Source organism: Aegilops tauschii, chromosome 5 (genome assembly GCF_002575655.3).
Source record: "Aegilops tauschii subsp. strangulata cultivar AL8/78 chromosome 5, Aet v6.0, whole genome shotgun sequence".
Lineage (NCBI taxonomy): Eukaryota > Viridiplantae > Streptophyta > Magnoliopsida > Poales > Poaceae > Aegilops > Aegilops tauschii.
In genome coordinates, this window is record NC_053039.3 from 34,414,156 (window position 1) to 34,440,295 (window position 26,140).

The window sequence follows — 26,140 nt, forward strand, 5'->3', positions numbered from 1 at the left end:
TTTCCGCATACATATATCTCTACAACCCTAGCGTCACCGGACCTTAAGTGTGTAGACCCTACGAGTTCGGGAGACATGCAGACATGACCGAGACGCCTCTCCGGTCAATAACCAACAGCGGGATCTGGATACCCATGTTGGCTCCCACATGTTCCACGATGATCTCATCAGATGAACCACGATGTCGAGGATTCAATCAATCCGTATGCAATTCCCTTTGTCAAACGGTATGTTACTTGCCCGAGATTCGATCGTCGGTATCCCAATACCTTGTTCAATCTCGTTACCGGCAAGTCTCTTTACTCGTACCGCAATGCATTATCCCGTGACTAACGCCTTAGTCACATTGAGCTCATTATGATGATGCATTACCGAGTGGGCCCAGAGATACCTCTCCGTCACACGGAGTGACAAATCCCAGTCTCGATCCGTGCCAACCCAACAGACACTTTCGGAGATACCCGTAGTGCACCTTTATAGTCACCCAGTTACGTTGTGACGTTTGGCACACCCAAAGCACTCCTACGGTATCCGGGAGTTACACGATCTCATGGTCTAAGGAAAAGATACTTGACATTGGAAAAGCTCTAGCAAACGAAAATACACGATCTTTTATGCTATGCTTAGGATTGGGTCTTGTCCATCACATCATTCTCCTAATGATGTGATCCCGTTATCAACGACATCCAATGTCCATAGTCAGGAAACCATGACTATCTGTTGATCAACGAGCTAGTCAACTAGAGGCTTACTAGGGACAGGTTGTGGTCTATGTATTCACACATGTATTACGATTTCCGGACAATACAATTATAGCATGAATAATAGACAATTACCATGAACAAAGAAATATAATAATAACCATTTATTATTTCCTCTAGGGCATATTTCCAACATTCACCATGGGCGTGCTCCCCTTTTATACCCCCAGGAAGCGAAACGACGAAAATACCCTCGGGGGGCTCTGGAATTACGCGCGGTGGCAAGCCGGGAGTGGAACTATTCATTCCTACAGTCGCATGGTCTTGATCCGACGGGCTGTGTGGTCTAGCGGCTCGATCCGACGGCCCGAAACCCATCAAGCAAATGAGACGAATGGCCGGATTCTCCTGAGCTCTAAGGAGGCTTGCAGGAGCATTCGTCTCTTATTTCTCGATGTTTACGATCGACTAGTGTTACTCTGATCTATTTATGTTCAGACGGATATTTTACATGCAAGCCACTCAATGATTGATGATGTGATTCTTTTGCTCAAATAAAATAATCTCTAATGCGGATCCTTAAACCTCATGCATACCTTTGGACATAGTTTTTTCGTAGTTTATCATCCAATGCGGCACCCCATCGGTTCACAAACTGGTTCGGACGTTTGATTTCCGGCACGAAACCAAACCATGGGGCTTGGCAGTCTAGACATCTGTCTGGTCAACCCAAAGGGACCACGTACCCATACCTACTGCTATTTGCCGGAAGCTCATGTCATGTGTGTGTATGCACGATGGCGAAAGGTTTATGTGTATCCATGCCCGCTGCTATTTGCTAGAAGCTCATGTGTGTGCATGCATGATGGCGGAAGGTGTTGTCTGCATGTATGTTTTTTTTGGAAAAGGAGGATGACCCCGGCCTCTGCATCTGGGAGATGCATGCAGCCATTTTATTGATTATTCTTAAGGACCTTACAAAGTAGAACAACAATATGGCAGAATCCGCCATCTTTGCAACATCTGCCGCTACTCCTATCCGAATAATGAAGGGGTGCAAGCTGGGCCACATACTCAGACCTCTCACCTAAGCCTAACATCTAAAGCCGGAGGCCCCGACCAAGCCATCTGCCGGGTCCGGAGCTCAAACCGGTCCGATGCACTCACATGTGTCGTTGCCGCCATCTTCCACTGGTCAATCTTCAGAGCAGATTGAGGTGACAACCTTGGCAGGTCCTCCGCCATCGACGCCATCACGACGCCAAATGACGACCTCCACCTACGCGAGCCTTGGCAGGTCCTCCGCCATTGACGCCACCACGACGCCAGCTGACGACCTCCACCTATGCGAGTCCATGTCCAAGCAACGGACGTAAATCCATGCTAGGATAGGGCCGCACCACCGCCGTCGCCCACCACCCACAAGCGCCACCCAACCCCAAGGTTCCCAAAGCGGCGCCTTCAAGAAGGGAACGGCGCCGTGAGCGTCGCCGCCGCCCAACAAAGTTAGGGCTTTCGCCCGGGAGACCTAGGGGAAGGTGAAGTGAGGAGATATGTCCATACCGACGGCTCCAAGAAGGGGAACGGCTCCCTCAGGCATCGCCGTCGGCGCGGCTGGTCATCGCCGGCCAGGGATTTCGCCTGAACTAGATCCCCGCCACCACCAGCGCCTCCTGTACAGAACCGGCGACCAAGAGGAAGCACGGCCCGACCAGGCTGGCCCGCACGTCGAAGAGGGGAGGAGGGGAGGCGCCAGATCGTGCGCCCCGACCGCCGCAGAAGCCGCCGCCGGCCGCCAACGACCACCGGATCATGCCGCCCGCGCGGCCGGGACACCAGATCCACTGCCCGCACGGCTGCTAGCCGGCCGTGCCTTGCCAATGGAGCCGCCGCTCCAGATCCGGGGTTCCCCACGCAGATGCAGGGCAACCGAGGCCCCGCCGCCACCATCCTTGGCGCCCCGGACTTGCCCGGCGGCTGCCTCAGGCGGCGGCGAGGAAGGGAAGAGGGGGTGAGGAGGAGGGGCGGCTAGGGTTGGGAGGGGGTGAGGAGGAGGGCGGCTAGGGTTGGGAGGACGGGGAGAGGAGGAGGGGCGGCTAGGGTCTGCATGTATGTATGTGTGTGCTTGCATGCCTGGCAAAATGTGTGTGTCTCCATGGCAGAATGTGTGTGTGATGGCGGAAGCCAACGTGGTTTTTTTAGTTACATATAAAAGTGGACATTTGAGGTATAGGACTAGATTGGTGCCTTCCGTATCCATGTCCAGGACTGGTCCTCACCGGCGATGGATACGGTGTCTGATTTGGGGGTCAGCACTGGAGATGCCTAATGTCAAAGTAGTTGTTGCAGACATGATATCATACTAACCTCTTTGTTCACCGTTGCCCTACTCCGGCTTCTGGCCCCTCTCATCTTGCACCATCGCACCTTAGGGGTTGTCGACGAATCCGGGGCGAGCACCGGGGAACGTGGCGGCGGAGCTCGTCGCTTGGTCGGTCGTACCCCACTCACAGCATGTTGGTTTGCACGACACTGGCCGAGGCGGTTATATGCACGACGACGCTCTGTTGCGCCAGTCCATCGCTTGGGTAGCGGCGTGGGTGCGGTGACCTCCCCCTCATCTGCTCTTGTGGGCATATGGTCTTGCTATCCGTGGTGGGCCCTGGTGGTTGACGCTGGCGGCGGGTTGGCACGAGGTTGACTCTAGGGAGGGAGGCAATGGGCTCCTAGGCTATCCATCACTGAGATCTAGAGGGGCTACCCAGAGGGGCAAATCTGAGAGGAGTGAAATATGCATGTTCCTGAAAGTGAGCCGATCGACACGATGCCCATGGAGCTCTCGGTGACGTAAGCGACAAGGCGGATCATGAAGGCCCTATCGAGCCAGCCCGACACGCTGACGCAACCCCGAGTGTGTTGCCGCCACATTACTATCGGAATTGATCTATGGCCCAATGGGTCAAAAGGATAAACCAGAAAAAAGTAACGTTTAGGGGAGGGGGTCACGAACCAAAGTGCGTGCCCTCTCGACCCCAAGTAACGCGCCCTGATCGGGGGCGATACAAACCAACACGGTTTAGGCCCCTGATTGTCAGCGCCACATATAAAGAAGGGGCAGCCGGCCACGCATGATCGGACGTATTCACGTGCGTCTACTCTATCCTCCTAAATCCCAAAACCCTAATCCGATCTGGGGGAGCGTTGTGCGACGGGAAGGCCTGCTCCTACCTCTGCTCCGGTGCCAGAGAAGTGCCACTGGCGCCCGGAGGGATGCCGCTACCTGCTGTGAGCATCTACACCGAGCCTGCATCACGCCTGCATCGAGTAGGCATGGGACTTCGCATCGCCTACACCAATGGCTGCTTCCATATTGGTGGTAAGATCCTATTCTACATCTCTGTTCATCACGTTTTAGGTGATCTAATGACTAGGCATAAGATCCAATCACGACAATCCTACTGGATTAATAACTAACAATGGTAGCTTGAGCTAGTTAAGCCTAGATTAGATCCCTAAAGATGATCTGCTTAAGTTAACGATCTTCATTACGTTTTAATGAATAAGGTTAAGATTAATGGTTCATGATTAAGGTTAGCCCTTTGGTTTGGTTAAGTACTAGGGTTAGGAGGTTTCGGTTAATGTCTAATTTCTACTGGATTAGCGCTAGTCAAAGTTTCACGATAATTAACAAGTTCAGTTAGTTTAACTATGCCACGTTTCCGCATCAAGTTTTTATGTTAGTTAGCACTGATTAAATCCTGTTAAGCAAATAGAAGGAGGGGATCTATGGTTAAGTGAAATCCCAATTATTTTCAAAATTTCGTCCGAAACCGAAACCCTCGAATTTTTCCCCATTTTTGAAATCCCAAACAAAGCCCAAATGAATGAAATTTTAAGAAAACAAGAGATCTTGGGGCTCACCTAGATGACTCCGGCCTTCGGGCTCCGCATGGCCGTGATCTGACAGCAGTTGGGGCTGGCACACGATCATACTGGGGGCCCCATATGAATGGTCCTGAAAGTGAGCCGATCGACACGATGCCCATGGAGCTCTCGGTGACGTAAGCGACAAGGCGGATCATGAAGGCCCTATCGAGCCAGCCCGACACGCTGACGCAACCCCGAGTGTGTTGCCGCCACATGACTATCGGAATTGCTCTATGGCCCAATGGGTCAAAAGGATAAACCAGAAAAAAGTAACGTTTAGGGGAGGGGGTCACGAACCAAAGTGCGTGCCCTCTTGACCCCAAGTAACGCGCCCTGATCGGGGGCGATACAAACCAACACGGTTTAGGCCCCTGATTGTCAGCGCCACATATAAAGAGGGGGCAGCCGGCCACGCATGATCGGACGTATTCACGTGCGTCTACTCTATCCTCCTAAATCCCAAAACCCTAATCCGATCTGGGGGAGCGCTGTGCGACGGGAAGGCCTGCTCCTACCTCTGCTCCGGTGCCAGAGAAGTGCCACTGGCGCCCGGAGGGATGCCGCTACCTGCTGTGAGCATCTACACCGAGCCTGCATCATGCCTGCATCGAGTAGGCATGGGACTTTGCATCGCCTACACCAATGGCTGCTTCCATATTGGTGGTAAGATCCTATTCTACATCTCTGTTCATCACGTTTTAGGTGATCTAATGACTAGGCATAAGATCCAATCACGACAATCCTACTGGATTAATAACTAACAATGGTAGCTTGAGCTAGTTAAGCCTAGATTAGATCCCTAAAGATGATCTGCTTAAGTTAACGATCTTCATTACGTTTTAATGAATAAGGTTAAGATTAATGGTTCATGATTAAGGTTAGCCCTTTGGTTTGGTTAAGTACTAGGGTTAGGAGGTTTCGGTTAATGTCTAATTTCTACTGGATTAGCGCTAGTCAAAGTTTCACGATAATTAACAAGTTCAGTTAGTTTAACTATGCCACGTTTCCGCATCAAGTTTTTATGTTAGTTAGCACTGATTAAATCCTGTTAAGCAAATAGAAGGAGGGGATCTATGGTTAAGTGAAATCCCAATTATTTTCAAAATTTCTTCCGAAACCGAAACCCTCGAATTTTTCCCCATTTTTGAAATCCCAAACAAAGCCCAAATGAATGAAATTTTAAGAAAACAAGAGATCTTGGGGCTCACCTAGATGACTCCGGCCTTCGGGCTCCGCATGGCCGTGATCTGACAGCAGTTGGGGCTGGCACACGATCATACTGGGGGCCCCATATGAATGGTCCTGAAAGTGAGCCGATCGACACGATGCCCATGGAGCTCTCGGTGACGTAAGCGACAAGGTGGATCATGAAGGCCCTATCGAGCCAGCCCGACACGCTGACGCAACCCCGAGTGTGTTGCCGCCACATTACTATCGGAATTGATCTATGGCCCAATGGGTCAAAAGGATAAACCAGAAAAAAGTAACGTTTAGGGGAGGGGGTCACGAACCAAAGTGCGTGCCCTCTCGACCCCAAGTAACGCGCCCTGATCGGGGGCGATACAAACCAACACGGTTTAGGCCCCTGATTGTCAGCGCCACATATAAAGAGGGGGCAGCCGGCCACGCATGATCGGACGTATTCACGTGCGTCTACTCTATCCTCCTAAATCCCAAAACCCTAATCCGATCTGGGGGAGCGCTGTGCGACGGGAAGGCCTGCTCCTACCTCTGCTCCGGTGCCAGAGAAGTGCCACTGGCGCCCGGAGGGATGCCGCTACCTGCTGTGAGCATCTACACCGAGCCTGCATCACGCCTGCATCGAGTAGGCATGGGACTTCGCATCGCCTACACCAATGGCTGCTTCCATATTGGTGGTAAGATCCTATTCTACATCTCTGTTCATCACGTTTTAGGTGATCTAATGACTAGGCATAAGATCCAATAACAACAATCCTACTATATTAATAACTAACAATGGTACCTTGAGCTAGTTAAGCCTAGATTAGATCCCTAAATATGATCTTCTTAAGTTAACGATCTTGATTATGTTTTAAAGATTAAGGTTAAGATTAATGGTTCATGATTAAGGTCAGCCCTCTTATTCGGTTAAGCTCTAAGGTTAAGAGATTTCGGTTAATGTCTAAATTGCTACTGGATTAGTGCTAGTCAAAGTTTCATGATAATTAACAAGTTCAGTTAGTTTAACTACGCCACGTTTCCATATCAAGTTTTTATGTTAGTTAGCACGGATTAAATCCCATTAAGAAAATAGAAGGAGGGTATCTATGGTTAAGTGAAATCCCAATTATTTCCCCTATTTCGTCCGAAACTGAAACCCTAGAATTTGTCCCCATTTTTGAAATCCCAAACCGAGCCCAAATGAATGAAATTTTAAGAAAAGAAGAGATCTTTGGGCTCACCTAGATGACGCCGGCCTTTGGGCTCCACACGGCCGCCGTCGTGCGTGCACTCCATGGCCAGAACACCACCGCCCTTCGGGGTGGCGCGCGGAATGAAGCGGCTGCCGCTGCTGCGCTCATGGACGCCCGCGTCGCCTGGCCTCTGCGCCTTGCACGCCGCCATCACCTTCAAAGAATCACACCGGCGGCCGCCTACGAAATGAACCTCCCACCGCACAGCGCGCCATGTGTGCGACACCGGAGCCACGCTCGCCGGATGAGAGCACTGGAATCAGTCTATTGTGCTTTTCCCCCAGAGATAAAGGGAAAACCTTCTTCTTAACTTCATCTCCGAGTAAACCTGCAAGCTTAAACAATCCATAAATTTCATCCACATATATAAGGTGCAAGTTGCGATGTTTCGTTCCATCTCCTGCATAACGATTAGCTAGCAGTTTCTCTATCATACCCGAAGGAATTTCATAACTAATACTTTTAGTAGGTGCAGTACGTTGAGGGGCAACTCTTTATTTTTTCGGTCGAGGTGAAGATACCCTGAACAAACCCCTCAAAGGATTGCTTTCCATAGTGACAAGTGACAATAAATTTCAGCACGTAATATAAAATTTTCCTTAACGATTTCCACTTACCAAGAGCGCTTCACTCCCCGGCAACGGCGCCAGAAAAGAGTCTTGATGACCCACCAGTATAGGGGATCAATCGTAGTCCTTTTGATAAGTAAGAGTGTCAAGCCCAACAAGGAGCGTAAGGAAAATGACAAGCGGTTTTCAGCAAGCTAATTTATGCAAGCACTGAGATTGTAGGTAACAGATAGTTTGATAGCAAGATAATTTGTAACGAGCAAGTAACGGTAATGGTATATCAAGTGCAGCAATGTATCCCAATCCTTTTGTGGCAAAGGACAGACCAAAACGATCTCTTATAATAATCAAAGCGTTCTTGAGGGCACATAGGAATTTCATCTAGTCACTTTGATCATGTTGGTTTGATTCGCGTTCGCTACTTTGATAATATAGTATGTGGGTGAACCGGTGCTTGGGTGGTGTTGTTACTTGAACAAGACTCCCACTTATGATTAACCCTCTCGCAAGCATCCGCAACTACGAGAAAAGTATTAAGATAAAATCTAACCATAGCATTAAACATATGGATCCAAATTAGTCCCTTACGAAATAGCGCATAAACTAGGGTTGCTTCTGTCACTCTAACAACCCATCATCTAATAACTACTCCATAATGCATTTCCTTAGGCCCAAAGATGGTCAAGTGTCATGTAGTCGACGTTCACATAACACCACTAAGGGAATCACAACATACATACCATCAATATATCGAACGAATACCAAATTCACATGATTACTTGCAACATGACTTCTCCCGTGGCCTCAAGAACAAAAGTAACTACTCACAAATGATATTAATGCTCAAGACCAGAGGGGTAAATAGCATAATGGATCTAAACATATAATCGTCGACCAAATAAACCATATAGGAATCAACTGCAAGATGTAATAAACACTACTAGTCACCCATAGGTACCAATATGAGGTTCTGGTACAAAGATTGAACACAAGGGATGAACTAGAGTTTGGAGATGAGATGGTTCTGTTGAAGATGTTGATAAAGATTGGCCTCCCAAAGATGAGAGGGGTGTTGGCGATGACGATGGCTTCGATTTCTCCCTCCGGGAGGGAAGTTCACCCGGTGGAATCGCTCCGCCGGAGGGAAAAAGTGCTCCTGCCCATGTCCCGCCTCGAGACGGCGGCGCTCCGTCCCAAAGGTCCTCTCCTTATTCTTTCTAGGTCAAAGACCTTATGTACCAGAAGATGGGCACTGGATGTGGGCTGGGCTGCCCACAACCCACCAGGACGCGCCTGGGGGGCTGGCGCACCCTGGTGTCTTGTGGGCACCTGGCAGCCCCTCTCTGGTATTTCTTTTGTCCAATATTAGTTATATATTCCAAAATAATTCTCCGTAAAATTTCAGCTCATTTGGAGATGTGCAGAATAGGTATCTCAGACATAACTTTTTCAGGTCCAGAATTCCATCTGCCGGCATTCTCCTTCTTTGTGTAAAGCTTGCATATTATGAGAAAAAATGCATTAGAATTACTCCATAAAGTGTTATTATGCATAAAAACATTATAAATAACAGTAGGAAAACATGATGCAAAATGGACGTATCAGGCTCGTCACAAACCCTTCATCCGAGTGAGCTGTATATCGTATATCGCACATACCTTGATCTGGCTGACCGTTTCTATTGTGTTGGCTAGTCGCAAATAGTTCATTCAAGTGAACTTTATGCCATATATCGCACACACCTTGATTTTGCTGACCGTTTCTGTTGTTCTGGCTCATGGCAAACAGTTCGTATGGATCAACTGTATGCCACGTATCGCACACGCAGCTTTAATCTGAATCGTGCTTGATGTCTCCGCCATCGCACACAATTCGTCTTATTGATGACAATTTTATTAGAACACAGTTTGTGATTAATGCATCGCACACAGTTTGGTCGAAGGATATCTGATACTAGTGTCGCGTTAGTAGCATCCTGCTGTAGTGCACGGTTGTGCTTCTGGCGACCATGGTCTCGTCGTCACTCATCACTGGCGGCTACCGATCGTTCCAATGGACTCCTTGTTCTGCCCCAAGCTCGACATGGTCAACATCAAGTTTTGTTGTGTCCTAGACATTTTTGGTCACATATTAGACCAGAAAAAAAATAGTCTTTTCACGAGTTAGTTAACACTGTTTGACGGAAAAAAATGGATGGCAATGTCATATATGACACAATATTTTAGATAGAGTGCCTAATTGGGTAGAAATATTGTTTTAGCGCCAAATGGGGAAGCATATTTTTAAACAGGGTCCAATAAGGAATCCTATCTTATAAGAAATAAGAGTTCATGCCGACCTTTGCATATCTAAGATGTACACGCCCAACCCAACACATATGCGGTACAATACAAAAGACAGTACATCAAGCCATAGATTTATGAGGGTGTGACTGTATATGTCTATCTTGTAATTGGCGTTTCTATAAAGATCGCATGGCACTACCTACTCCGTCGTGCAAGCAAGTAAAACAGGACCAAAACATATCTCAAATCAAATAAAAAAACACAAAAGCAGGAACATAACACACAAGATCACATAGGCGAAAAGAACCTTTTAGAGCTTTTGTCAAAGCCATGTCGCCGCAAACGGATTGTGTCAGTCCATAACGAGGTGCATGCATACTCGAGGGCTCTTTCATACGAGACGGCACGTACCCACGCATGTCTCGTGTCTCACCCGTCGTCGTCGTCTTCTCCTCATCAGATTCACTACGACATATATATTAGCTACCTCCGCCATCTCTCCACTCAGAGTCAGAAATAAAGGCAGCACCGACCAAGCACAAGCTAGCTTCTTGCATCTATTCATAATGGACCGGAGCAACATTGGAAGCCTTGGGTTGGTGGCGTTGGTGGCTGTGGTGTCGACCAGCATCATCCTTGTATCCTACCACCTCCGCCGCCGCCTCCAGGATGATACCAAACTCAACAAGACCGCCGGTGAGCTATACATGTTCGTACATTGCTAGTTGCACATATTAATTCCATAAACAAAGCAACTTCATCATGTTTTTCTTGTTCTAAACCTCAAGTTGTACTAATTGTGGATTCCTTCTCGATCGACGCACACAACACAATTGATGTGAATAGAGCAACAACGACAGAGCAAGATGACAATGAAGGAGGTGGGGTTCATGGACGACGTTGCGGAGGATCTCTCGTCGGACGAAGAGGAGTGCCCCCGTCGACTGGGTACGACTGCCATTCGTGTCCCCATCCAACCGTTGCTACGCAGGGTCCCTCGATTCAACAATTTGGCATTCGAGTTTAATTAATTAATTAATTAGATTGTATTGCAGCAAGTCGGGTCACAAGAAATAAAGCAGCATTTTGCTTGCACATCCAGTCGAGTTAATTAGTATTACCATCTCAGTTATAATAATTAAGGTGCTCAATTTGGGAAGCGTGGAGAATGCAGGATGCTTGGGGACACAATACATTCTTGTGATAACAGTTTCGGCAAGCTTAGGATCATCAAGACCCGTGTACTCGGATAAATTCCTTTTTGACGGAACAACCATTGATGAGTTATTTATCGCCAAAGAAATTTCAGAAAATCAATCTAAGGGAGAAATGATCCGTTTACAAGAAAAACTTGGCTGGAAAACCCTACAAGGCCCGGTTATATTTGAGAAAAACGTGTGAAACACCTCACAACATACCTACCGATAAACAGATATTACAGCCAAACCAAGCCATGTCGGAAAGCCTACCAAGTACAACACACAGACAAATCACCCCCTAAGCGCCTGCAGCTGTGGCATCATCATCGTCTCACCTATGACCTCACATGTCTGAATTCTCAGTCACAATGTTGCAAAGAGACCTTCCTGCATACCGCATATCCCAACAATTATGACCGCTAGCCCCGTCAATGCTCTCAAAACAAATGATCATCGTCATAAACTTGGGAGGCATGAAAAGATAAGAGTCCAAAGAGTATTGCAGCCTAACATATACTGCAGACATAGGTCCCTTCTTTTTCCATTTCGAACATGGCGTTCAATGGTAATTTGTTTGTTAACCTTTTTAGAGTATGCTATTTCAATAGCACGTTTGATGACAATTTGTTTGTTAACCTTTTTAGGGTATGCTCGTTCAATAGGCTTTTGGGCTTGATATCCTTCATATATATTCTCTATTTTAAGCACCAACATACAAAATATTCCCTTCCCATGGAATGTTCGTCAGTTAGTATTTCTGTAAATATAGAGCATTGTTTCGTTAAATATAATGAAGTGACAATTTAAAGTTTTCATTATGAATAATATTTTCAATTGAAACCGAATTAGAGGAGAACACATAAAGAAAATTCCATCAACCACAATATCTAGAAAGGGGGAATTTACAAGAAAGAAAACTTTGCACTTTATTTACACTCTAGAGCCAAAATAGATTCAGCGTTTATTTATTAGCAACCAGGAGAGCTAAAACCTATAAACTCATCTCATTCTCAGTAAACTAAAAAAGAAAATTCCTAAACTCCTGACACTTCCTTCCCTTGGGCTACACACCACAAAAATGAAAATCTCAATCCAGGGCATTTACCACGATGGGGCTCCTCACATAGTGGGTCCCATCAGACCAGACGAGCTTCCCAAAGACGTAGCCCCTCCCGAGTTTGTCCTTTTCCGACGCCACCTTCACCTTGAACTCCTTCTCCTCGCCGGCCTTCTCGAATATGAGCACCGTCGGGTCAACGGTCATGTTGACCCCGAAAGGCGCGCGCCACGATGCGCGGTACGTCCCGGGCCGGCCCACGTTCTTGAGCCGCCTCTTGATCGTCATCCTGTGGCGCAGCGCCGGCACCGCAATGGATGGGTAGTTGAGGTCCTCCATCGGGGGCGGCTTGGCCGGGCATGTAAACTTGCCGGAGCTGAGCCTGCTCAGGTCCTTGGTGGAGAAGCCGAGGGAGCAGAGGAAGGTGAAGTAGCCGTTGGGGGTGATGTCGTAGACGAGGCCCGGGTCAACGGCGCGGTTCGGGTGCACGTTGCCGGAGCCGTAGGCGAACGGGGTGGCCTCCTTGCCGTCCATCTCGCGCATAGGCGCGCCGGTGTTGTCCTGGGTGCGCGCGGTGGTCATGACCGCGGATCGCATCATAGCGGGGCTCCAGTTGGGGTGCGCCGCCTTGAGGAGGCCCATGACACCGGAGACGTGAGGGCACGCCATGGACGTGCCGGACATGATGGCATACTCGGAGCGGCGCTTGTCGGCGGCCACCTCCGTGGGGCTGACGTACTCCGTGAAGGCGGCGAGGATGTCCACCCCCGGCGCGGCGACGTCCGGCTTGAGGACGTAGGGCAGCGTGCCGCTGGGCCCGTGAGCGGAGAAGGCGGCGATGGATGGCGAGTTCTTGACGCCGAGCTCCGTTTTGGACGGCGAGATGTTGGCCGCCGGCTCCGGGGTGGACGACATGTAGTTGTAGAGCGAGACGGCCTCGGTGTAGGTGATCATTGTGGCCGGGAGCACGTGCGGGTCGGCTTGGATGTCGTTGCCATCCATCTCGCCATTGGCAAGGATCATCCCGACGCCGCCGGCGTTGAGGACGGTCATCCCCATCATGACCCGCGGGACATCCCCACCGCGGACGCACACGACGATCTTGCCCTTGACCTTGGCCGGGTCAAGGCAGCCCGTGGCGCAGTTTGTGGCAAGGTTGACGGTGCAGTTGGGGAGCGCGGCGCTGCTTCCGTTGATGAGCGGGAAGAGCTTGTTGGAGTGAAGGTCGGATGCCTCAAGGCTTATCCCCCTCATCGTGGCGTTGTTGCCGAGGGTGAGCTGGTCGGGAAAGTCCCTGTCGACGGTGCTGGCGGCGACGGTGGTGACCCATGGCGCGGAGTTGACGACGGTGTCCTCGAAGGGCCCGGCGTTCCCCCCGGAGCAGACGACGGCGACGCCGTGGATGGTGGCGTGGAGGGAGCCGAGGGTGACGGCCTCGTGGAAGTAGGAGCTGGCATCGGCGAGGGGCGCGTCGACGCCGAAGGAGACGGTGATGACGTCGGCGCCGTCGTGGACGGCGGCCTCGAAGCCGGCGATGACGTCGGCGGTGGCGCACTCCCCGGTCCAGCAGACCTTGTAGACGGCGACGCGGGCGCGCGGGGCGCCGCCCTTGGCGGTGCCGTTGGCGTAGCCGAAGAGGCTGGCGCGCGGCACGAAGCGGCCGGCGGCGGTGGAGAGCGTGTGCGTGCCGTGGCCCTCGGTGTCGCGCGTCCAGTTGCGGTCCACCACCGCCGGGTGCGACAGCAGCATGTCCTTGTTGAAGTACTTGGCGCCGATGAGCTTCTTGTTGCAGGGCACCCCGTACTTGGCGGTGTCGGTGCAGGAGCCCTTCCAGCGCTTGGGCACCGGGGCCATGCCCTCGTCGTTGAAGCTGTTGGATTCCGGCCAGACGCCGCTGTCGAGGCTGGCGATGATGACGTTCTGGCCGAACTTGCCGTGCTTCCAGATGGAGTCCGGGAGCACCTGGCCGCCCCTCTCCATGTCCATGAAGCCCCAGGACCTGGTCGTGTGCAGCTTCATCATCTTGCTCGGCATCACCGTCAGCACATCCGGGTGCTCTGCTCTCCATCAATCGCCCAACCAACCAACCAATCAGTTAATCAATCAATCAAGGGATAATAACCGTAAATGAGATTGACTGATGAACGAATGAATGGGTTCCTTACTTGCCATCTGGGTGGCCACCTCCTCCTCGAGATAGGCGGCGAAGCCATTGATGTTCTTGGTGTAGGAGTAGAAGATGGCGTCCCTCGCCGCCTGCTTGCTCCCGACGACGGAAGCGAGGAGCTCGTGGTGCGACTCGGTGGCGCGCGCGTGGTCCTCCGTCGTGGCCTCGCGGCCATAAGGGTGCGCTCCCAGGTACACCACGTACGACTGCGCATGCATCAGATCAAGACGGTGAAATGAAGGCTAAAGAAACATGCAACGACGGCGTTCGTCGTCAGGTTTGCTTCCATACCCTCTTCCATGCGTGGACGAGGCGGCACTCGGCGGCGCACAGGAGGAGGACGGCGGCGAGGATGAGCAGCGCCCGGCCCGCCATCTTCTTCTTCTTCAGTCGTGGTATCGCCGGCGGCCGGCCAGGTGGTGTGGTACTTGCAAGTGGACCCCGACCGCGGCGTGCCGGTGTAAATAGAGCTTCATTCGCGGATCACGGAGAGGAGGCTCTATATTTGGCTGGTTCTGACTGCGGCGAGGCTACGGCGACAGCAGCAGAGCAGAGCGGATCGCTTAGCCGCAGGAACGCTTCAACACCCAACTGACTGACCCCTACTAACAAGGGTGTTCATTCGGCCGGTGTAGGGGTTACGTGGAGGTTTTGTCGGAGCAAATTGGGTTGGGTACTCTACTCCCTCCATAAACCCATGTAATCACCCCACATAATTTTTTCGACAGTGGGTAATATAGAAAAAAAGGAAAACAATCCTTTACCACTTTTGTTTAAAAATATCTTAGGGTTTTTTAAATATATTTTCCTCAGTTTTCTGTTCACGCAGAAGCATAGGGTACTGTTCATTCAAAGTTATGTTCTCTTTTTTCAGGGTGGGTATGGGTATATATTTCGGTTTATTCAGCGGGTATGTAAACACCGGTCACACAAACACTGTTGCGTACCAAATTACTATTCCGAGAATAGTGTTTCGGCTTATTCGATTTTGTTTTTCTAGTTTATTCAGGTTACTGTTATCCAAAATCATGCGTATATATATCTGCTTGCACAATGGTGCGGTGATTTCTGAATTTTTTTGACAGTATCCTCGTGCATGCAGAGTGGTGTACATATGATTGTTGATCTGTCTTAGTGATTCTGTGAACTGATTTCCCATTGCCAACATGGTTTTTGTTGGCTGAATTTTTAGTTTGAGACAATCTGGTTATCTTTGCCTGCTGGATGGGCAATTGTGTTGAATGCTGGATACATAGCAGGGTGTAAGCTGTGACAAGTGCATGCCTGTGTGAGGTCACGTGCCCAGTGCTCGGCCGATCCATTTCTAGTTTCACTACAGGAGCGGGAAAAACATAGGAGCAATTACATAAGCAGTTGCATATATAGTCGCTCCTCCACCACGCGTGCCCCTTCTGACCCATTCCTTCGTTTATGTAGAAGAAACCTTGAGTACTACAGGGCAGTTCTTGCCATGGCTCCGACCGTGCTATCCCTGTCGGCGTGTGATATTGCAAAATCAGATGCAACTCGCAAGCTGGATGAAGTATCCGCAGAGGTGACTTTCCTTGCGCTGTAAACTCTGTTGTAGCATGGATTGGCAGGAACTTCTATTTAAGTTGTACAGAGCGCGTGCAGGGTTCAGTTGGATCTGAAAGTTCAGTAAACCAGCCTGTAGGACTACAAGTTGCGCTGAGTTCATCTTCTGGAGTGTCTGCTGTCTTTGAGCAGGTAAGAAAAAGGAAGGTTCAGTCCACCCATGAATTCAGTTCCTGATTTTTCTCCAATTTGCTTATCTTGATGAGTTTCCTGCACGAGACTGGCCATGCAACCGCAGATCTGGAGACTGGCCAGTCCGTGATGCCGTACCAATGGTCGGTCGTTTGCCAGAAGCGGGACAGTAAAATATTCATTAATACTTTTTCGATCAAGGGTGCTTTTTATTGACTTATAATGTACTCCCTCCGATAATATAAAAACGTCTTCAACACTAGTGTAATGTCAAAAATGCTTTTATATCGTGGGACGGAGGAAGTAGCATCGAGGTATACAATCATAATGAATACATACCCGGCATCTGCATAACTAGGATGCACACAGCCAACACAACACACGCACTAACCAACCACACCGGTAAAAGGCAAAGTCATATAAGACCAAAGCCATGCCTATGCGGAGGGGGGGAAACCCAAGCAATAAAAACAACAATTGACGATATACATCAGTGACCATCTACGCCAATCATCTCTTGACAACATAAGGACTATGAGAGGTGTTCTCCAACAGCGACGCCTCCAGGAAGGGAATGGCGTCCAAGCGTCGTCGCCGCCGGATCCAACCACCGAAAGTAGGATAATGGTTTTCACCCTGAAGATCAAATCTGAGCAAACTCCGAGCAATGCTATCATCATGGTAATGACGTAAAGAACGCCGCCATTGCCAGATATAACCAAAGGGTCAGGCCAAAATTTTCACCCGGGAGCTCAAGATTGGATACTTGAGAAGTACCACCCAAATCGAAGTCAATTATGTTGTCTCCTCCACTTTCCTCCATCCCAATAGCTGCATATGCGCACGGTCCTTGCGCAGAGCGATGACCTTGTCCACATAGGTAAGCTGACGAGACTCGAAGGAGCCACTCGCCACCACCCAAAGAAGTCTTTAACGAGGAGAAAGGATAGTGGCACCGCCAAATCCTGAGTTTGAGACACTCCAGAGGCCATGCACCTTCCTCACAAGTGGCAGCCGAGGCCGGTCTGCATGAGACGACAGCATCACTCGCAGCCACTATCTCCAACTTCCTCGCTTATGAACGCAGATCATACAAGTTCAATCATCTCAGGTGACCATCGTCTGGCCAGTAACCACCCATCAGCATGCTGGCAGATTCATGTCGCCACCCAACATTGAGCTAGAGCCCGACTGGAAGACCACCATGACTGCGCCTCCCCGCTGAAGATGCGCGCGACAACTGAGCTTGGCCACCGCCCCAACCTGCCACGCCCGACGCCAAAAAGCCACCCCAAGGGCAACGACCATGGCATGAGCATGCTCCCAGATTGGATCTCGGCTCCCCATTCATGCACCAGTTAGGATGCCCCTGATCAAGGATGACACATGAGGCAGCCATTGGGATGAGTGCAAGCGGACCTTCAGTCCATGATGATGAGTGGTTCTTGTGCTCCTCCTGACGAACAGACGACACCACGGGTAGCTGCTTCCATTGGTGACCACGACTTTCATGAGTGGTGGCCGGCATCACATTGGTGGCGATCTGGCCACCCCACGGCCATGCATCCCGCTGAATCGAGCCCTACGTTGCCGCCACTTCAACTTTTGCCTTTCACAGCATCCAAGTCGCTGCATACAGATCGCTAAACGCCGTCCAAATCACCACGGGAATGGAACCCCGCCGCCACCAGCGAGCCCCGCGGCGGCGAGGGGAGGTCGCATGGGGAGCCGCCGAAAAAAAGGGATCTGAGCCGCCGCACGGGTCACCCAAGCAGACGACGCGGGGGCCGTTTCTGTTTTGGAGTCAGCACTATTCATTAATACTCCCTCCGTTCACAAATATAAGTCTTTTTATATATTCCAACAAGTGACTACATACGGAGCAAAATGAGTGAATCTACACTCTAAAATATGTCTATATACATCCGTATGTGATAACTATTTGAAATCTCTAAAAAGACAAATATTTAGGAAAACGGAGGGAGTACTAGATAATACTCCCTCCATCCGGAAATACTTGTCATCAAAATAAATAAAAGGGAATGTATCACTAGTAGAAAACAGGGCTTTCGTTCGGGCATGGCAAGCCTATTAGTCCCGGTTCAGTCACGAAACGGAACCCATGGGGGCATTCCTCCCGGTTCGTGAGCCCAGGGGGCCGGCCGGGGCCTCGTGGGCATTGGTCCCGGTTCGTATGGAACCATTTGTCCCGGTTCGAGGCACGAACCGGGACTAATGGGCCTCGCTCCTGGCCCACAACCATTGGTCCCGGTTCTTGGCATGAACCGGGACAGAAGGCCCGGATTTAGTACCGGTTCATGCCACGAACCGGGACCAATGAGGTGCCTATATATACCCCTCGCCCGCGAGCAGAGCACTCCAGTGCTCTGTTTTTCTCTGGCCGGCGAGGGGAGGGCTTTGTGGTGCTCTAGCTCACCTCCTATGCAGATGAGGTGTTCGATGAAATGCCCGAGCCACACTAGTTAAGCTTTGTCCTCTCGAAGCTCGACCTCAAAGCTCCATTTTCCTCAAGATTTGTCTAGGTTTAGCGGCCCGTCACGTCCCATTCCCGTCTTCACCGCCGTCGACCGCCCGCGCCGATCTCGTCGCCGGCACCACCGTGATGAGCCTCTTGTTCTTATCTTCTTTTTGAAAAAAAAATCTTACTTTAGATAGATACTTGTCTAATTTTCTTACTATTTTATTCCTTCTTATTACATAGTGCGATGGTTTTGGTATCCGGCCCCGTCGGCCCTCGTCCTGTCTATGATTCGGATGTGGTATATATTATCTTTTTATAACTATTTGATTCATTTATTGTTTATGACAAATATACCGACCAACGTGACATAGATTTTATTTATCTAGGAGGTGGTTGAACCGGAAATTCTAACCGACCCTATTGTCGAGAGGTTAAATTTAGTTGAAGAAGAAAACAATTACTTGAAGGAAAAAATAAAAAAATTGAGGAGGAGAAGATGATATTGGAGTTGCATGTTGCGGATGTCGTCGATGATCACAAGATCAAGATGGATGCAATGGAGGCTTGGTATCATTATGCCGTTGGATCAATTGTTACCTTGGTTGCGATTATGATCGCATTTGTTTTCGCATTGAAATGTTTTACATAGTTTCAATGTATGGTTTAATTAATTAGATGCTCTGGAGAGCTATATATATGTTGTTAGATGAGAACTATGTATGTACTTTGGTTCTAATGTGATGATGAACTTCTATTAACTTGGTCACTTAATTATCTATTCATGATGTTCTGTAATGGTTTTTGACACACTTAATTATATATAATGCACGCAGATGAACCGGCAATGGATGTACGGTGACAGACACACCTCCGAGTACATGAAGGGCGTGCATGATTTTCTCGAAGTGGCTGGCAAACAAGTAGAATGGTTTTATGTGTTGTCCATGCCCTATATGTGGGAATACGAAGTCTTACTCTGACCGGAAAATCCTTCACGCCCACCTGCTTTTCAAGGGTTTCATGCCACACTATAATGTTTGGACGAGGCACGGAGAAATGGGGGTTATGATGGAAGACGGCGAAGAAGAAGAGGACGATGACAACTATGTGCCCCTTGAATACGGTGATGCTGCAACGGGGGAAGCTGCTGAAGATCAAGAGGAACCAGACGATGTGTCCAATGATGCTGCAAGGGGGGAAGCTGCTGAAGATCAAGAGGAACCAGTGCCCGATGATGATGATCTCCACCGGGTCATAGTCGATGCAAGGACGCAATGCGAAAGTCAAAAGGAGAAGCCGAAGTTTGATCGCATGTTAGAGGATCACAAAAAAGGGTTGTACCCCAATTGCGAAGATGGCAACACAAAGCTCGGTACCGTACTGGAATTGCTGCAGTGGAAGGCAGAGAATGCTGTGCCTGACAAAGGATTTGAGAAGCTATTGAAAATATTGAAGAAGAAGCTTCCAAAGGATAACGAATTGCCCGACAGTACATACGCAGCAAAGAAGGTCGTATGCCCTCTAGGATTGGAGGTGCAGAAGATACATGCATGCCCTAATGATTGCATCCTCTACCGCGGTGCGTACAAGGATCTGAACGCATGCCCGGTATGCGGTGCATTGCGGTATAAGATCAGACGAGATGACCCTGGTGATGTTGACGGCGAGCCCCCCAGGAAAAGGGTTCCTGCGAAGGTGATGTAGTATGCTCCTATAATACCACGGTTGAAACGTCTGTTCAGAAATGAAGAGCATGCCAAGTTGATGCGATGGCACAGTGAGGACCGTAAGAAAGACGGGAAGTTGAGAGCACCCGCTGACGGGTCGCAGTGGAGAAAAATCGAGAGAAAGTACTGGGTTGAGTTTGCAGCTGACCCAAGGAACGTATGGTTTGGTTTAAGCGCGGATGGCATTAATCCTTTCGGGGAGCAGAGCAGCAATCACAGCACCTGGTCCGTGACTCTATGTATGTATAACCTTCCTCCTTGGATGTGCATGAAGCGGAAGTTCATTATGATGCCAGTTCTCATCCAAGGCCCTAAGCAACCCGGCAACGACATTGATGTGTACCTAAGGCTATTAGTTGAAGAACTTTTACAGCTGTGGAATGGAAACGGTGTACGTACGTGGGATGAGCACAAATAGGAGGAATTTAACCTGCACGCGTTGTTGTTTGTAACCATCAACGATTGGCCCGCTCTCAGTAACCTTTCAGGACAGACAAACAAGGGATACCACGCATGCACGCACTGTTTAGATGACACTGAAAGTATATACCTGGACAAAAGCAGGAAGAATGTGTACCTGGGCCATCGTCGATTTCTTCCGACCAACCATCAATGTCGAAAGAAAGGCAAGCAATTCAAAGGCGAGGCAGATCACCGGAAGAAGCCCGCCATGCGTACCGGTGATCACGTACTTGCTATGGTCAATGATTTACACGTAATCTTTGGAAAGGGTCCCGGTGGACTAGCTGTTCCGAATGACGCTGAGGGACACGCACCCATGTGGAAGAAGAAATCTATATTTTGGGACCTACCCTACTGGAAAGAGCTAGAGGTCCGCTCTTCAATCGACGTGATGCACGTGACGAAGAACCTTTGCGTGAACCTGCTAGGCTTCTTGGGCGTGTATGGGAAGACAAAAGATACACCTGAGGCACGGGAGGACCTGCAACGTTTGCACGAAAAAGACGGCATGCCTCCGAAGCAGTATGAAGGTCCTGCCAGCTACGCTCTTACGAAAGAAGAGAAAGAAATCTTCTTTGAATGCCTGCTCAGTGTGAAGGTCCCGACTGGCTTCTCGTCGAATATAAAGGGAATAATAAATATGCCAGAGAAAAAGTTCCAGAACCTAAAGTCTCATGACTGCCACATGATTATGACGCAACTGCTTCCGGTTGCATTGAGGGGGCTTCTACCGGAAAACGTCCGATTAGCCATTGTGAAGCTATGTGCATTCCTCAATGCAATCTCTCAGAAGGTGATCGATCCATAAATCATACCAAGGCTAAGGAGTGATGTGGCGCAATGTCTTGTCAGTTTCGAGCTGGTGTTCCCACCATCCTTCTTCAATATCATGACGCACGTCCTAGTTCATCTAGTCGACGAGATTGTCATTCTGGGGCCCGTATTTCTACACAATATGTTCCCCTTTGAGAGGTTCATGGGAGTCCTAAAGAAATATGTCCGTAACCGCGCTAGGCCAGAAGGAAGCATCTCCATGGGCCATCAAACAGAGGATGTCATTGGGTTTTGTGTTGACTTCATTCCTGGCCTTAAGAAGATAGGTCTCCCTAAATCGCGGTATGAGGGGAGACTGACCGGAAAAGGCACGCTTGGAGGGGGGACTCAATAATATGCAGGGACGGATATTCTTGGTCTCAAGCACACTACACAGTTCTACAGAACTCTACCTTGGTGACCCCGTATGTCGATGAACACAAGAACAGTCTGCGCTCCAAACACCCGGAGCAGTGTGACGACTGGATTACATGTGAACACATCAGGACTTTCAGCAGTTGGTTGGAAACACGTCTCAGAGGTGACACCACTGTTTGTGATGAGTTGTACTCGTTGTCCAGGGACCATCTTCGACTGTATTGACTTACAAAGGATACGAGATAAATGGGAATACATTTTACACGATCGCCCAAGATCAAAAGAGCACCAACCAAAACAGCGGTGTCCGCTTTGATGCAGCAACCGAGAGGGGAAAGGACACATATTATGGTTACATAATGGACATATGGGAACTTGACTACGGTCATGATTTTAAGGTCCCTTTGTTTAAGTGCAAATGGGTCAATCTGTCAGGAGGCGGGGTACAGGTAGACCCACAGTACGGAATGACAACAGTGGATCTGAACAATCTTGGGTACACTGACGAACCGTTCGTCCTAGCCAATGATGTGGCACAGGTTATCTATGTGAAGGACATGTCTACCAGACCGAGGAAAAGAAAAGATAAGGAAGCGAATACATCATACGATGAGCCAAAGCAGCACATAGTTCTTTCAGGAAAAAGGGACATTGTGGGAGTGGAGGGCAAGTCAGACATGTCTGAAGATTATGAAAAGTTTCATGAAATTCCTCCCTTCAAAGTCAAGGCTGACCCAAGCATCCTGATAAACGATGAAGATTATCCATGGTTACGGCGCAATAAGCAAATGACACAAGCGAAGAAAAAGTGAAGACTTTCTCCCGCAACTATTATGATGATACCATGCCAACTTTGTAATAGACGAGTATGATACCATTGTCCGTTTTGTACAAGAAGTGCATCTAGTTTTTGCCGTAACCCTCTCAATTTTCTTGCACATGCTATGTGGATGAAATGATGATACCATGCCAACTTTCAACCTTTTCAGAGTTCATTTGAAATGCTTTTCAATTTTAGGGTCTTATAGCTCAAAATAATTAGTAAATGCATGAAAAATAACATGCCAAAAATTAAAAATTATGCCACCTACTGGGCCACCACGGCCTGAATACGATTAGAAACCCATCCATGGGCCAGGATTCAGGCCTGCAGAAGGCCCAGTAGGCCCACAGGCATGTACAGAGAGGTTAGGCCCGTAAGCCTGCTTTAGAGAGGAGCTCGACAGCTCAGGCGCACCGCACCTTATAAACAGGTGCGGCTCTCTCTTAGCTAGCGAGGTGGGACTAAACTCACCACCACGCCGCTGTGCAAGGCCATTGGTCCCGGTTGGTGGCACGAACTGGGACCAATTCCACCCTTTGGTCCCTGTTGGTGCCACGAACCGGTACTAATGAGGCTGTGGCCCCACGAGCACCTTTAGTACCTGTTCGTGGCACGAACCGGTACTAGAGTTTCTTACTAGCTAAGCAGTTTTTTTAGTCCCACCTCGCTAGCTGAGAGGCACTAGGAGCGGTTTATAAGCCCTGAGTGCAGAGACGATGAAGAAGAGGCGCAATGCTCACGTTGCTTAGCTTCAAGCCTTGAGGAATAAGGTAGACTGCATCGAGCTATGTGCAGTGCAGTCCACACTATTCCGAAAGGCTTGAAGGAAATCAACGCGCATTGCGCCTCTTTTTTATTTTTTATCGTTAAAAGCAAAAAGAATTTTCATAAAGAACTTTTTTTGATAGAAACTTTAATAGCAGAAAGAATTATCATAAAGTAAAATAAATAAGTAATTAGAAGCAAAATAAAATAAAATAAATAAGTTTTTTGTTGTAAGTAGAAACAAAACAAAATAAATATAGCAAAAAAGAAAACAAAAAAACTAAATACAGCAAAAAGAATTTTCATAAAGAACTAATGGCACTAATAGAAAGTTTATATTTTTTCTAAAACTAATGCACTAACAGACAGTTTATAATTTTGCTGACCTAAAAGCAAAAAGAATTAAAAATAAAGCAAAAAACAAAAGAAAATAAATAATGCAAAAAACAGAACCAAAAAACTAGAATTTTTAAAAAAAAACTGCCACCTATTGGGTCACCACGGCCTGAATATGACTAGAAACCCAACCTGGGCCAGGATTCAGGCCCGCAGAAGGCCCAATAGGCCCACAGACAACACAGTGTGACATTAGGCCCGTAAGCCTGCATTTGAGAGCAGCTCGAGAGGGCAGCCGCAGTGGGGCTTATAAACCACTCCGAGCCCCTCTCAACTAGCGAGGTGGGACTAAACTTTTGGCCGCGGGCAGCGCAAGGCCTTTGGTCCCGGTTGGTGGCACCAACCGGAACCAATGCCCCCCCTTTAGTCCCGGTTGGTGCCACCAACCGGGACCAAAGGCCGCCGCTTCCCGCCCTTTGGGCTGCTGAAAAGGGACCTTTGGTCCCGGTTGGTGCCACCAACCGGGACTAAAGGGTGGCATTGGTCCCGGTTGGTGCCACCAACCGGGACCAAAGGTGTGCCTATATAAGCCAACACTTGGAAAATTTTCAGATACCTCGCCAGTTGCCCCCGACGCCGCCAGGCTGCCCGTGCTCGCCATCGCCGCCCGCTCCTCGTTGCCGTCGCCCCATGCCCTTGCCTCGACGGGTCGCCGCCCGGTGCTCGTCGCCGTCACCCTGCCCCCACGCGCCGCCCCGCCTCGTGCTCCCCTGCTCGCGCGTGCTCGCCGGCGCCCTCGCCGCCCCCGCCCCGTCCCGCCCCCGCGCGCCGGCGCCCTCGTCGTCCCCGCCGTCGCCATCGGCCTAGCCGCCCCCGCTGTGAGAGCCGCCGCCCGGCTCTGTTTTTTATTAGTTAATTGTTTTTTGATCATATATATATATATAATGTATATGTGTATGTATGTGGCTATATGTTTTTGTTCATATGTGGCTATATATTTTTTTATTAGTTTAATTTTTTTGTTCATATGTGATGTATATGTGTGTGTGGCTATAATGTATATGTGAACAAAAAAAATGTATGTATGTAGATGTTCAAAATGTATGAATATATATGTCAAAAATGTTTTTTTGTTCATAGAAAGTTTTTTGTTCATATATAGAAAGTTTTTATATATGACAATGGATATATATTCGATATATATGAGAAATGATGATCCACATGGAAAAGTTTTATATATGCAAAAGTTACAATTTTAGAAAAGTTTTATATATCTAGCTAGGAAGGGAAGAAGAAGAAAAAGAAGGATAGGAAAGAAGAAAATAAGAAGAGGAAAGAAAGAAGAAGAGGAGAGGAAGAAGAGGAGAAATAAATAAGAAGAGGAAAAAAGAAGAGGAGAAGAAGAAAAAATAGAAAATATTCTATTTTTTCTTCTTCTCCTCTATTCCTTTCTTCTTCTCCTCTTTTTTTTCTTCTTTTTTTTTCTTCAATCCTCTCCTCTATTCCTTTCTTCTTCTCCTCTTTTTATTTCTTCTTCGTTTTCTTATGTTTTATCGGGTCTGTCGTCGTCGATATATACCCCTCCCGATAACTTCAACACGAGGGGGGATAACTTGAACACGAGGGGGGGTCGATATACCCCCTCCCCGATAACATTATTTTCCCGTGTATATATGTCGTCGTTGTCGATATAACCCCCTCCTGATAACTTCAACACGTGGGGGGGGGGGGTCGATATACCCCCTCCCCGATAACATTATTTTCCCGTGTATGTATGTTGTCGTTGTCGATATTACCCCCTGCCGATAACTTCAACACGAGGGGGGTCGATATACCCCCTCCTCGATAACATTATTTTCCCGTGTATGTATGTCGTCGTTGTCGATATAAAACCCCCTCCCGATAACTTCAACACGTGGGGGGGGGTCGATATACCCCCTCCCCTATAACATTATTTTCCCGTGTATGTATGTCGTCGTCGTCGATATATATAACTCCCTCCCAGATAACTTCGACATGATGGACGGTCGATATGTATACCCCCTCTCGACCGTGATAACTCATACCACGGGAGCACCCCCCGGCCCTCTCGCTCGACCAAAACTCTCGAGGACACCCAAACCCTAGAAAAAACGATGTCCTCTCCAACCCCCTCCCGTTGCGCCCCTACCCTTGAAGCGTTGCCTAGGCCACCCCAAACCCGGAATAAGCTAGGTCTACGTTTGCACTAATATATCCACCTGCTGTCATGTTTGTGTAATAATTGCCATGTTGTAATATTTGTAG

At 48.8% G+C, this 26,140-nt stretch overlaps 1 protein-coding gene and 2 long non-coding RNA genes across 3 annotated transcripts; 2 read left to right on the plus strand and 1 right to left on the minus strand.

Moving 5' to 3' along the window:
* The first annotated feature begins 9,296 nt into the window (after window positions 1-9,296).
* LOC120963812 (uncharacterized) lies at window positions 9,297-11,076 on the plus strand. The gene is made up of 2 exons (XR_005755517.3): window positions 9,297-10,613; window positions 10,764-11,076. It is a non-coding gene; the product is annotated as an uncharacterized lncRNA (long non-coding RNA).
* Window positions 10,889-14,715, minus strand: LOC109753954 (subtilisin-like protease SBT5.3). Its single transcript, XM_020312876.4, has 3 exons — window positions 14,632-14,715; window positions 14,339-14,546; window positions 10,889-14,230 (listed from the first exon to the last, which is right to left on the minus strand). The coding sequence occupies exons 1-3, from the start codon at window positions 14,713-14,715 to the stop codon at window positions 12,204-12,206; spliced, it is 2,319 nt and encodes a 772-aa protein (XP_020168465.1). The 3' UTR covers window positions 10,889-12,203.
* Window positions 14,716-15,776: 1,061 nt separating this feature from the next.
* On the plus strand, window positions 15,777-19,312 carry LOC141022291 (uncharacterized). The gene is made up of 3 exons (XR_012183575.1): window positions 15,777-15,895; window positions 15,976-16,068; window positions 18,937-19,312. It is a non-coding gene; the product is annotated as an uncharacterized lncRNA (long non-coding RNA).
* Window positions 19,313-26,140: the final 6,828 nt, after the last annotated feature.

Excerpts from the sequence above, each read along its gene's own strand:
- LOC109753954 (XM_020312876.4), bottom strand. The coding sequence starts at position 14,715 with ATGGCGGGCCGGGCGCTGCTCATCCTCGCCGCCGTCCTCCTCCTGTGC. Across the intron at positions 14,547-14,631 it reads TCGTCCACGCATGGAAGAGG|TCGTACGTGGTGTACCTGGG; the intron begins GTATGGAAGCAA and ends ATGCATGCGCAG. Across the intron at positions 14,231-14,338 it reads GGTGGCCACCCAGATGGCAA|AGCACCCGGATGTGCTGACG; the intron begins GTAAGGAACCCA and ends GATGGAGAGCAG.